This window comes from Desmodus rotundus, chromosome 9, assembly GCF_022682495.2.
Source record: "Desmodus rotundus isolate HL8 chromosome 9, HLdesRot8A.1, whole genome shotgun sequence".
In the NCBI taxonomy this organism is placed as follows: domain Eukaryota; kingdom Metazoa; phylum Chordata; class Mammalia; order Chiroptera; family Phyllostomidae; genus Desmodus; species Desmodus rotundus.
The window spans coordinates 34,063,391-34,075,857 of record NC_071395.1 but is presented as its reverse complement, the minus strand read 5'-3'; the positions used below and the strand labels follow the sequence as shown (position 1 = coordinate 34,075,857).

General features: G+C 41.3%; 1 protein-coding gene across 1 annotated transcript in view; it reads right to left on the bottom strand.

Annotated features, from left to right (window-relative positions):
- The window catches only part of PINX1 (PIN2 (TERF1) interacting telomerase inhibitor 1), a 78,593-nt gene extending 66,800 nt beyond the window's left edge, over positions 1–11,793 (bottom strand). Inside the window, exons 1-4 of the mRNA XM_024569111.3 lie at positions 11,658–11,793; positions 7,644–7,753; positions 5,867–5,959; positions 4,289–4,367 (exon numbers count right to left, since the gene is read on the bottom strand). Coding sequence (XP_024424879.1) covers positions 4,289–4,367; positions 5,867–5,959; positions 7,644–7,753; positions 11,658–11,676 — 301 coding nt within the window. The 5' untranslated portion in view covers positions 11,677–11,793. The remainder of the gene's footprint in view (positions 1–4,288; positions 4,368–5,866; positions 5,960–7,643; positions 7,754–11,657) is intronic.
- Between the last annotated feature and the right edge of the window lie 674 nt (positions 11,794–12,467).

Genomic DNA, 12,467 nt, shown 5'->3' with positions numbered 1-12,467 from the left:
TGGGAAAAACCATACAGACTTTTTGGCTAACCCAATACATAAACAACCTGAAACACACTCTTCTGCAGTCACTTCCCCAGAATGGCTTGTGATTTCTTTTCTTAAAGATCTTCACCCGCGGACATGCGTATTGATTTTAGAGAGAGAAGGAAGGGAGAGAGAGGGAGAGAAACACCAATCAGTCGCCTCTCAAGCGCACCCAACCAGGGACTGAACTCATAACCCAGGCATGTGCCCTGACTGGGAATCACACTGGTGACCCTTTGGTCTAGGGGGCAACACTGCAACCGAGCCGCACCAGCCAGGGCTAGCTTGTGATTTTTTAAAAAGACTTCCCACAAGTTCAGGTAGCAGAGTAACAGAAACAACACCATAGATGAATTCTTCTCCTCTTTTGATGGCCAAACACTTCATATGGCACAAAACATTCTCAGTGGTGATGCTCCAGACGGAAATCACCCAGCAGTTACCAGCTTGAGTAGCCGTCATCAACTGAAGCACCGGACTGAGAGCTCTCTGTGCACTTTTGTATTTCATCTCACAACCACCCCATTATGTAGCTGCGGTGATTACGCACAGAACGGCAGTGCAGCACAGATGGGTTAAATGAGGCACATCTAGGAAGGTCTATGATGGGATTCCAACCCACGCAGATGTGAGTGAGGTGTACATTCGGAACCCCTACAGTCCCTTACAGAGCTGCTCTCCCACGTAGGAATCACTGGCGATCTACCTTCTCCATCTTCCCAGTACAGACGTCCCAAAGCACATCTGAGCAGGGACAGACCTTAGGGGAATTTCTACCTACTCGTTCCCGTGCGCTCTTCCGTACAGCCGTTCGGCTCTGCAGTAGATGCATCAGCCTGGCTCTCCTTCCCCACTTCTCCCACACATCCTCCACCCACTTTACAAAACAAAGGCACAACTTGCCTCTCACCGGAGAGAAACACGAACACGCCCAAGTGCCCTGTGAGAGAAGCACCGTTTAATCGGAATAGTAGGAGCAGCCCCTCCCCACACCACTCTGTCGCACGGAGAGACATGCTTCCAAAGAGATTTTACTGTCCTAATAGTCGTTTATCAAAATTTATCATGTATTTTCTGCTTTTAGTAACTGTAATCTACTAATTAAAATAACCTAACCCAAAGGAAACATATTTACACTTAAAGCCTTGAGTGTACTAGAAATAAACCAAAAATTTCTATGTATGTGCTTTGTGGCAGCGAAATATGATAGGATGATGAGTTTTTAAAAGTTTAAGCAAAAAACATGTTAACGTAACATACTATGGGTTACACACAAGCAAAGTATGATTTCAGAGGAAAAGGAACCGTGTGGTGTGGTATTTCTGACTGTTAAAGGGCTTGTTTGTGCATTTCTAAATTGGTGGCAATCGCTATCAAATTACTCTGGCATTTATCTACTGGATATTTTGGGAGTAATATAATGGTTTTATTTCAAAATGCCAATAGTTCCCAATAGGCCAGAAATTATAGAACTTTGTAACTATTTGAAGCTATGATTAAAAACTTTATAGAGGTTGATATAAAAATGTGAGATAGGGTATACAGCTTTTCAAAATTCCCTTAGAGGATATGTGAGCAAAAAAATCTGAGGAACCCTGCCCTAAACCACACCTCTGTAGATGACAGGGTTTCAGCACCCCCATTTATTTCCAAAAATATTTAAAATCATAACGAACAAAATGTCTGATGGAAGTAACAAACATTTCCTAGAACAGTGAGATAAAGTCCACCAAAAAGCTAAGTTGAGTCTGGTAGAGAGTAACTGAGATGAAAATTAATTTTTATAAAAATGAAATTTAAAAAAATATACTGATTTTTCTGTCCCACAAGGAGATAAGGGTTATATCTAGAATCTTTGCAAGATTGTATGAAGAGGACAGTAAGGAATCTTTGTTTAATTAAAAGGCAAATTGTATGAATTTGGTAAGCAAGATCTTAAGGAAATAAAAATACTATAGCAAAAAAATATTTTTGTTCTTGGGTTATATTGTATCATCTGCGCTTCAGCTTTAATACAGTCATTTCAGCTTCACTATGACCAAAAATTCACTTGAATAAAGATAACATGGCAGAAAAATAATCTATTAGCTCTCCAGGTGCACTCCTTGGACAGGTTTTCCCTGAAAGGAACATTCTAAAGGTTTTTCAGTACGGGGACTGGCAGTTAGCAACAGTCCTGGGTCAGATGGTACTGAGTTAGACAGGAAGCTGGCCACCAACTGCCCAGTCCCTATCACAGGGCTACCAGCACCCTCTAGTGGTCTCGAGGTGGAACTTAATCTATAGATTGGTAACTCTCCCGCTGCCAATGATGTAGGGTGCTTCTCTGTCTCACACAGAAAAGAATCAGCCTGCACAGATGAACCTGTGGATGGGGCTTCCCAAGGACAAAGTACCACTGCTTGGAATCTGTCATGCACTCAGCGCCTTCCTGACAGATAACCAAGTCCCTGGGTCACCTGAAACATTTCACTGACTGCCCTTCGGTAATGCATCTCAGAAGCAGGCTGAGAAAAAGCAGCCAGGTAGCATGGAAAATACAAACCTACATTTCTATTGATTTTAATTGTGATCCGGAACATAAAGATGTTTCCGTTTATAGTCAGTAAGGCCTAGTGTCCTTGAATCTTCCTCCCGCATAGATCCTGCATTTCCTAATGCCGTCCAGTCAGTGTGTCCACAAAACATTTTTCTTCTGTTTTTCTTTGGCCAACCAATTGCCATGTTTTGTATCAGGACCACACACAGGATAGTTCTAGCAGTTACCTCATGGATAATAAAAACTGTGCAAGTGACAGATTTCTACCAGAAGTCCGATCTCATGAGCAAAAACACAGAGTACCTTTGCTTTGAAGCTTTTGGACTCACTGCCACTCAGAGCAGAGCAGCACATCTTCCCGTGGTTCTGGGGAGGTGCGTGCTGTCACTTCACCAATTACTAGCATATCCTGCTGCTACTTCCCAAGCAGGGGTTATGTCTCATACACCTGTACGTCCTCAAGTCTTACTTTCCATCCAGCACAGAGCTCAACAAATGTTTGCTGAACTCGTCTAAATTTTGAATTTCATTCCACAAAGTTCTTCCTCCTTCAACTTGACAAACACGTTTGGAAGTTCACTACATGGCAAACATTGTGCACAGGGAATAAAAAGAAATTCCTTATGACAATGTTTGCAGAATCCAACTCAAAAATAAATAAACAAATCAGACTGATTTCAAAATGGGCAAAAGACTCGAAAAGACATTTCTCCAAAGAAGAAATAGCCAGCAGTGCGCGAGAAGAGCGCGAGCTGACTGACCACGAGGGGAGTGCGCATCAGAGGCGTAAGTACCTCCCCGCACCCAGTAGGAGGGCTACTGTCAAAACACAGAAAACAGCAAGCATTGCTGAGGATGCGGAGAAACTGGAACCCTTGTGCACTGTGGGTGGGAACGTGAAATGATGCAGCCACCATGGAAAACACAGCAGCTCCTCAAAAACGTAAACAGAACTATTGCGTGATCCAGCAATTCCACTTCCGGGCATGTACCCCGAAGAATAGAAAACAGGGACTAGAAGAGACATTTACACACCCACGTTCGTAGCCCTGTTCACGAGAGCCAGGAAGTGAGAAGAGGTGCAGCCCAAGCGTCTATCAACGGATAATGGATAAACAGAATGGGGTCGCCCATCCTGTCCTCCCCCAACAGCAGCACCCTTCTGCTAACTCGATATGGAAAGCCCAAAGGTAAACTGTGTCACTTCTAGTGCCTGCAGCTTAGGAATACAATTTCTAATAGCAAGCCCCGTGCAAAAAATCTTACTGTACCCCAGAAATCCAAATCTCTTACACACAGTAAAAGATAAAACAACTTCATGAAGCAGAACCAACACAAAAAGAGCTTTTCTATTAAGCCTTCCCTGGCTGCTGATTTATGGCCCCAATTGATATTCCTGGCTTTGTACTTTAAACACGTGTTTTTAAATACACTCAAAGATCCCTGGAAAGATCACTTTACTATTTGAGGCTGTAAATTGAATGGATTTACCTTGCCATTCTCTTAACTTAGAAGAAGTGTTTGCTTTCTTCATGCAATGAAATAGGTTCACACAATAAAAGCACTATTAAAAAACAGAAAAAAACCATTTCTAACAACTTCAATAAATTAACTTTCACATAGGTGATGCTTACAATAAAAATAGTTGGTGAAAATATTTTAAATTGAGAGATTGTATCTTCTATAAATCAAATGAATAAACGAAGCGAAGATCTCCCCTACCTGCTGTTTCTGGTCCATGGCAAGTGTTCAGTTCAGCCAGAAGCTGGTTAAAATCATCCTGATGAGCAATCCAGTTGTCCTGAAAGTCAAAACAAACAAACAAACAAAAATCATTAGAGGCATGTCTGTAGTTTACCTGCACTGGTTGAGAAAAAGATACATTTTGGAATCAAGGAAATCTGGTGGTTAATGTGAAATTTTAAGTGTTTCATCAAAATATTATTTTGTAAATTTGATTGATATAAATTTGAAGTGCAATTTATTTATTTTAGTATTAAAAATGGGCTTCTTGAAAGCTTCAGTCTTGACTGCAAATGTGAACAACTTATCAACAGTCAATTTATAATCAAATAATCAATAGGAAACCTGGTGCTAAATATTAAAGTAAAGCAGTATAAAAGTTTTTTCTAAGGGAAAGTTATGTAAGTCAAAGGAAAAAAGCATTGATGGACTTGGGACTCTCTTCTTTGCTCATTTGAGCTTCCAATATTTTGCCCAGTTCTATTTGCTGGCATGGAACCCTGTTTTACAAAATAACACTGAGGAAGGGAGGAGGAAGGACTCAAGTTCCCTGAATCAATCAGTATCCATCTGTAAGGTAATAAGCTAGTAAGTTTGTTATAACAAAGAGAATCAGGCGTTAAGAGAGAATGAACATCTCCAAGACAACCTAAACCAGTGGGAAGCAAGGTACCAATATGCCTCATACGCACTATTTGAAGACTGCTTAAGGTCAAGTCTTATCAAACAGGTTTCCTGAGCAATGCTTCTGCTAAAAAATTAAGTAACTCTGTATATGTATCTCTCAACTACCTTCGAAATCAACCTCCGTCTTTAGTTACTTAGAATTCTAGTTGTTAATCCAGAAAATCTTAGCTGACTTAGTCTACTACTCAGGGCTGCCGAACGAATCAGAGTAATTTGGTTCCCCTAGAACAGTTCTCCAGACCCTCTGCCAGGTTCTGTTGGTTGTAAAAGTTTAGGATCAGAGCTTTCAGCTTGGACACTTTCCAAAGCAAATAATAATACTGAAAATGAAAGCACCACAGGACAGGCCATTAATTTTTAGTTACAGTGTTATATTTTCAAAGTGTCAGTGCCTAAGGGGAAGTGCGAATAAATTGAACTGCTGTACACCAACAGCCAGAAACAGACAATGGTACAAGAAAAGAACACCACTTTCTGGCAGAAGAATCTTTTCATTTTTTTCTAAAACTAAATGTCAGCAACTTTTAATAAGATAAGCTAATATTAGAACACAGGTAAAGATAAAAATTCTTATCTGTCCTGAAATGAATACTTCTATAAAAAGAATACTTTTTGCAAAGTTTAGCAATAAAACCAGCTTGCATCTTTTACACATAAGCAAGTAAAGACCCCATGGAGACAGTAAGGGAAAGTGAGGCCATGACACATGACGAAGAGCCAGCTGAACCAGGGGCTTTTTATTAACCAAAACATGGAGGATGCACACTTGAATAGTTAAAAACTGATCAGTTTGATTGACTTAAAACTTATATATTTAGAAAAAAAAGTCAATTATGCAAGGAAAACCCCAGCAGACAAACTGTTGCTCACTTCATTATTGTTCGTGGCTCCAAGTCCCAAGTGGTTGTTTTTAACTTGAACTTTAATATGATCTATGGCTCCTTGCTCCTGAGCCCCTAAACCCTGTGGAGAGTAAACACAAAGAGAGTTAGCTTTTTTATCAGGTACAAAGAGTGACTATATCTCTCTTCCCTTACCAATCATTCAGTTAATGACTAAACATCTAAGAATAAGGCACTCGGTGGGCCTCAGAGAGAATATAGTCTAATGGGTTCTTATAGGACATGTCTATAATATGAAAAATGCACTTACAATAATGAACACTGGATCTTCACCTTAATTTAAGGCCTCCATGTAAAAACTTGGAAGAACATGCCTTTTTCTAAGGCTCCAAATCAGAGTTCTGCCACAAAACTGTTAGAAGCCATCGAGTTCTTACGAATCTATGGCTCTGTCCGTTAAATAATTTTACAAACGACACTGAGAAAGGAGGAGAAGGGGACGCCAAGCCCCCTGTATCAATTAACACTCATTTGTAAGGTGTCCCACAGAGCTTGGTGTGCTGCAGCACCTAAGAGGCACCCACCAGGGTGGCTTTGGCAGAGTGAACGAAGAGGCAATCAGATGATATGAAGGGGCTCGACCTTGCGGGACCTTGGAAATTACAGTAGAAAGTTGGATCTTATTTTTTAAAACAATGGAAATCACTGAGTGTTTAATCAAAGGAATGACGGGATCTAACTTCTGTATTTTTAAAGGCTCATTCTGGCCGTTGTATGGCAAATGGCCTAGAGGAGGGAGAGGAGGGAAGCAGAAGGGAGGCTGCTGCAGTGGTGAGAGCAGGCACCAGGGGCGGCGGCACGGGGACGATGTCCTGGGTGGAAGGGAGTAACAACTGGGATGCAGAAAGTGAGAGGTGGAGGAACCAAGCGTGACTCCCAGGTTTCTGTCTTGAGTAAGCAGGTAGACAGGGCACCGTGTGCAGAAATGGGGAAACTTGAGAAGAAAAAGATCTGAGGGGATCAAGATAAACATGACTAACTTACAAACTTGGAGCTCAGAGGACAAATTTGGGCTAGATACAGAAAAGTAAAAGAAGTAGATAATCTCCAAATTCATGTAATTTAAAGCAGGGTACGACAAAAAGGAGTTCATCTGAGCACAGTGCATCTGAGTGGGGCCTGGGGCTCCAAAGCTCGACAGTCTGGAGGACGAAGAGCCAGCAGCAAACGCAGGAGTGGCTGGTGGGGCGGGAGGAAAAAGGCGAGAGGGAGCAGTACTGTGCAAGTCAGGGCAGAGTATTCCAAGAAGGAAGTAATCAGTCAGAGTCCAGGGCTGCTAAGGGATTAAGTAAGTGAGGACAAAAAAATGTCCCTTGGACGTGGCAACAAGATCATCACTTCAAGACCTTGACACAAACCATTCAAGGGTAGAGACAGCAGTAGAAGTCCTGTCTGAGTCAGGGATAACTGGAATGTGAGGGAAAGAAGAAAATGTGTAGTCTAGCTATAAAGGGGAATAAAATATTACTCTTAGCAATGTAACACTGTAATGGTTAGGTGCAACTAATTAAAAGGCCTGCCTATGAAAGATGCTAATCATGCAGTTTGAATAATAAATAAAGAGAGCTGACATGTATGTTCAATTCTAACTTGATCATCACAAGCTCACAACAGTTTAGTTATTCCTTCACAATTACTTATTGATCCAAATCATACATATTTCTCAGTCTCCTAAGAGAGATGCATTCCCCTGACTTGTAATCTGCTTGCATGGCTCCGATTTCTTTTGCTTGTCTCCAAAATACCTTTCCTTTAGACCACCCCATCTTCTCCAGCATTCTCTGGCCAAACTTGGAATCATCATTACTCCACGTGGTATTTCTTGGATCCACAGACCACTTCTGCTTCCGTCGACCTGCAAAATGACAAAGTATCTCCTTAGCAACTTATCTTTCAAACCTGGAAAATACCACACAAATACATACATACCTAATACATACACACATACTTGCATAAAATATGACATATATTATGTATTATTAGATACAGGTATCAAATTCAGCATCAGACTGGATTCCCCAGTAACTATATACTCACAATGTACAAACTGACTTCGACTTTACAAGACAAAAATAAAGATATTCCTATTCCCTCCAAAGGTGAAAAATCGAAACAGCTAGATATACCATCAGTTGGGCTTTCCCCAGTCAACTGAAGGCAGCAACTTACTAAAGCACCTGTCGACACCAGCAGCAGCAGCAGCCAATATAGCTTATGGTGCCGTGCGTTCCGTGCCAAATGCTACCCGCACATTATCAGATTCAATTTTCACAGTGACCAACGAAGGCAGATATTCTTATTCCCACTTTTCAGATGAGGAAATCTGAGGCTTAGAGGCAGAAACGTGACTAATTTCCCCACGCCAATCCAAAGCCTGTACACAAACGGAGGTCCTACCGATGTCAGAGCTTACAGTCTTATGGCCCTGGGGAGAAGGTTCCCACTTTCTCCCCACACACGATCTACGGATACTAACGATGCCTTCCTTTTTCTCACCGAAATGCCCTGAAGTAACCTGACTCCTATAAATTTCCAGAATAAATTATCTGCTTCTTTTTTGGCATTTAATTAACATTTTTCTATATTATGATTATTTGTATCCATCTTTTATGTTTCCTATTAGACCATAATCTCCTAGGGTCTTATTTGTATCTTATTCTTTCTTATGATTGGTTGCAAGAAGTAAAAAGCATTGCCCATAACAGGCACTCAATAAGTATGTGAATGAACATACAATTGCATAAAAAAAACCCTAGGAGTAAATTTAACCAAGGTTGTAAAAGACCTGTGCTCAGAAAATGATGACATTGAAAAGAGAAATTGAGGAGATATAACTAAGTTGAAGCTTATTTGTTGTGTTGTGTTCATGGATAGGAAAAATCAACACCATTAAAATGTCCATACTACCCAAAGCAATCTATAGATTCAATAATTCCTATCAAGATACATACCAGTATTTTTTCACAGAACTAGAAAGACTATTTCAAAAGTTTATATGGAACCACAAAAGAGCACAAATAACCTCAGCCATCTTGAGAAAGAAGAACAAAGTTGGAGCAATCACACTACCTGGCATCACACTGTACAAGGCCAGAATCATTAAAAAGCACGGTACTGGCATGAAAACAGACATACACATCAGTGGAACAGAATAGAGCCCAGAAACAAGCCCACAGCTTTATGGTCAATTAATATTTGACAAAGGAGGCAACAACAAATCATTGGGTAAAGACAGTCTATTCAATTAATGGTGTTAAAAATTGGATAGATATATGCAAATAAACGAAATTAGACCAACTTCTTATACCATACACAAGAATAAACTCAAAATGGATTAAAGACTTAAATGTAAGATCCAAAACCATAAAAATCCTAGAACATAGGCAGTAAAATCTCAGATATTTCTCGTAGCAGTATTTTTTCCTGCTATATCTCCTCAGGCAAGGAAAACAAAAGAAAAAAAAATACACAAATGGGACTATATCAAACTAAAAAGTTTTTGCACAGCCAAGGAAACCATCAAAATGAAAAAGACAACCCAAGGAATGGGAGAACATATTCACCAAATTTGCCTTATGACCCAACGATTCCACTTCTGGGAATATATCTGAAGAAACTCAAAACACTAATTTGAAAAAATACATGCACCCCTATGTTCACTGCAGCATTATTTACAATAGCCAAGATTTGGAAGCAGCCCAACTGCCCATCAGTAGATGAGTGGATTAAAAAGCTGTGGTACATTTACACAATGGAATACTACTTGGCCCTAAAAAAAGAAAATCATACCTTTTGTGACAACATGATGGACCTGGGGACTATCACGCTAAGTGAAATAAGCCAGTCAGAGAAAGACAAGTACCGTATGATTTCACTTATATGTGGAATCTAGTGAACAAAATATACTAACAAACAAAATAGAAACAGATACATAGATACAGAGAACAGACTGACAGCTGTCAGAGGGGAGGGGGGTTAGAACACTGGGTGTAAAGGTGAAGGAATTAAGCAAACAAACAAACAAAAAACCCACACAGACACAGCAAACAGTATGATGATTACCAAAGGGAATGGGGGGTGGGAGGAGGTAGAAGAAGACAGTAAAGGAGGGATAAATAGTGACCGGAGGAGACTTGGCTTTGGGTGGTATATAGATGATGTATTATAGAATTGTACAGAATTGTATAGAATTGTACACCTGAAACCTGTATAATTTTATTAACCAAAGTCACCCCCCAAAATTCAGTAAAATCTTAAAATTAAATTTAAAAAACTCTGCTATGCTTTCATATTTTCATATTTAAAATAAGAATAGTAGCCCAAAATATCTAATCACAAGGAATAGCATAGACATTAATTGTGCAAAAGTTTTTAAGACAGGATAAAATATTATATGCTATCATGACAAAGATTTGAAAATTTGGAGTCCCAGTGCAGAGAGAATTTAAAATATTCCCTTAAAATCATGCAGTTTGAATTACTGATATCTACAAATAGACTTTACACCTGTACACCACTTCATACTTTGGACTATTTTTACACTCACATTTCCCTGACTTTTTAAATCATCCTAGTGATGAAGATAATAAAGGGCCCACAGAATACTAATCACAGAAAGAGATATACATGAATAGCAGAGCCAGGGACGATGTTCCCAGTGCCTACTGAATTAAGCACATATCAAAGAATGCTGATACCAGAAAAGACCTCAGAGATCTAGGCTCTAAGGTCACCACCTAACTAAATCATATTCCTTTCTATGAGTCCCTATTTGAAAACAGTAGAAAACTGCTGGTATTAGTAGCAATAATGTAAAGATATACAGATAACGAGATCAACATTGTCAATTTCTAGCTTAATTACTTGGGGTGATTTTTTTTCCTTTAGCGTTAATTTCTGTTCCTATAATCTGGAATGCAGTCTAACCCATTACGTTCTGCGCTCAAATTCCTCCGTTCCCTTAGATAAGCGGATGTTGACAGCATTTATTTCACAAAATCCCGGGGTATTTGTTGGTCTATTAAGCTGTTTCTCTTCATTGCTCACCACACTTGCAAAGTTACGACCAAAGCACGATCGCCCTCTGGTGGCAGGCAATCTTAGCTACAGGGACCATTCAGAAGTTGCACTGCCGCTCCAGAAACGGAGTTAACGAACTTCACAAAGTGACGGTTAAGTGTCAAAAGGCAAACTGAGGCAGGATGAGGCATCTCGGCCAACACTCATGTCACTGAAGAGTGCTAATTCCAACAAAGTCAAAACCGCCAGTCCTCCTTAGCCCTGCACCTCCTAAAACAGGCTACTTCCTGTTTGATGCTTCTAATCCCTTTGCATTTCTATTTCTAGGTTCAATGCATCTTCGAGAATGAGATTTCAATGCCTAAGGAGATTCTGCAGGCCTAACCTCCTCTTTCTAACCTAACCTGCTCTAACTAACGCATGGAAGTGAAAAGAATCAGTTCGGGTTCCCAAGACCGGTGTCCTGATTCTCATTCAAATCCACCGCGCGCGTGCTCAGCTCTGAACTCGCAGGCTCTTTCATTAGCAAACCCGTAGCGAACGTTTGAGGAAGGCTGGGCTGGGAAAGCTCCGGAGCAGGCAGGGCGAACCGAACCCAGCTTCCCAGGGTCCCGGCCCGCGGCATCCTCCAACACACTGAGCGCCAGGGACCCGCACCCCTTGCTACTGGGTCCGGTCGGGGGCGTAACACGGATCCTTAGCCCTCGTGCCCCGGTCGGGCCTCCGCGCTCAACACTCACGTTCAGCCAGCATCGACATGTCGCAGAGCCTGTGGCGCCGGGATTCTCGGGATCTGAGCAACTGGAACTACGGGATGGGCAGCTAGCGGGGAAGTTAGAACCACCTGACAGGCACGCCGCGAGAAATGCAACGGCGGGGGCGCGCGCCAGTGACGTCATGATGCGCGACCGGTTGCTGGCTGAGAGACGGCGATGGGGCGGGGCACGGCGGGGGGACGTCTGGTAGGTGGGAGAGGGCGGACGACTGAAGGTTGAGGTCGGGGATATCCCGAACGTGGAGAAGATCGATTCCTTCGCTCGAACAAGTTCATATACGTAAACCCTTTTTAGGAGTTTGCCGCACAACAAGCTCTCTAGTCATTAATTACTAAATGTCAAGCAGGGGTCTTTCTGGAAAGAAGAAATGAACTCTGCCCTCAAGTAGGTCACAGTCTAATGCGGAAAAGAAATATGTAAACAACAGTCCTTAGGACTCTCAGCATTATTTAAAATGGGGTTTGAGAAACTCGTTGGAGGAGAAGACTGCACTACACTGTGGCGTCCGCTATCTTACTGTCCTACCTCCGCTCGCGGGATGCCGGGGGCCGGGGACAGGGCGGGGGGAGAGGGAGGGAATCCCAAGTTAAGCAGATAAGTAAATCTGGGGAAAATGGTCTCTTTAAATAACATGATGCCTTCAACAAGACAAAGTTGTTTTTATTTTTCTCCACTACAACGTGCACTCTGGAACTTTGTTTTTATCTTACATCTCTCTATATCCATACCAGCACCTAGCAAAATTATTTGAGTATGGTAAGATCTCTATAGATG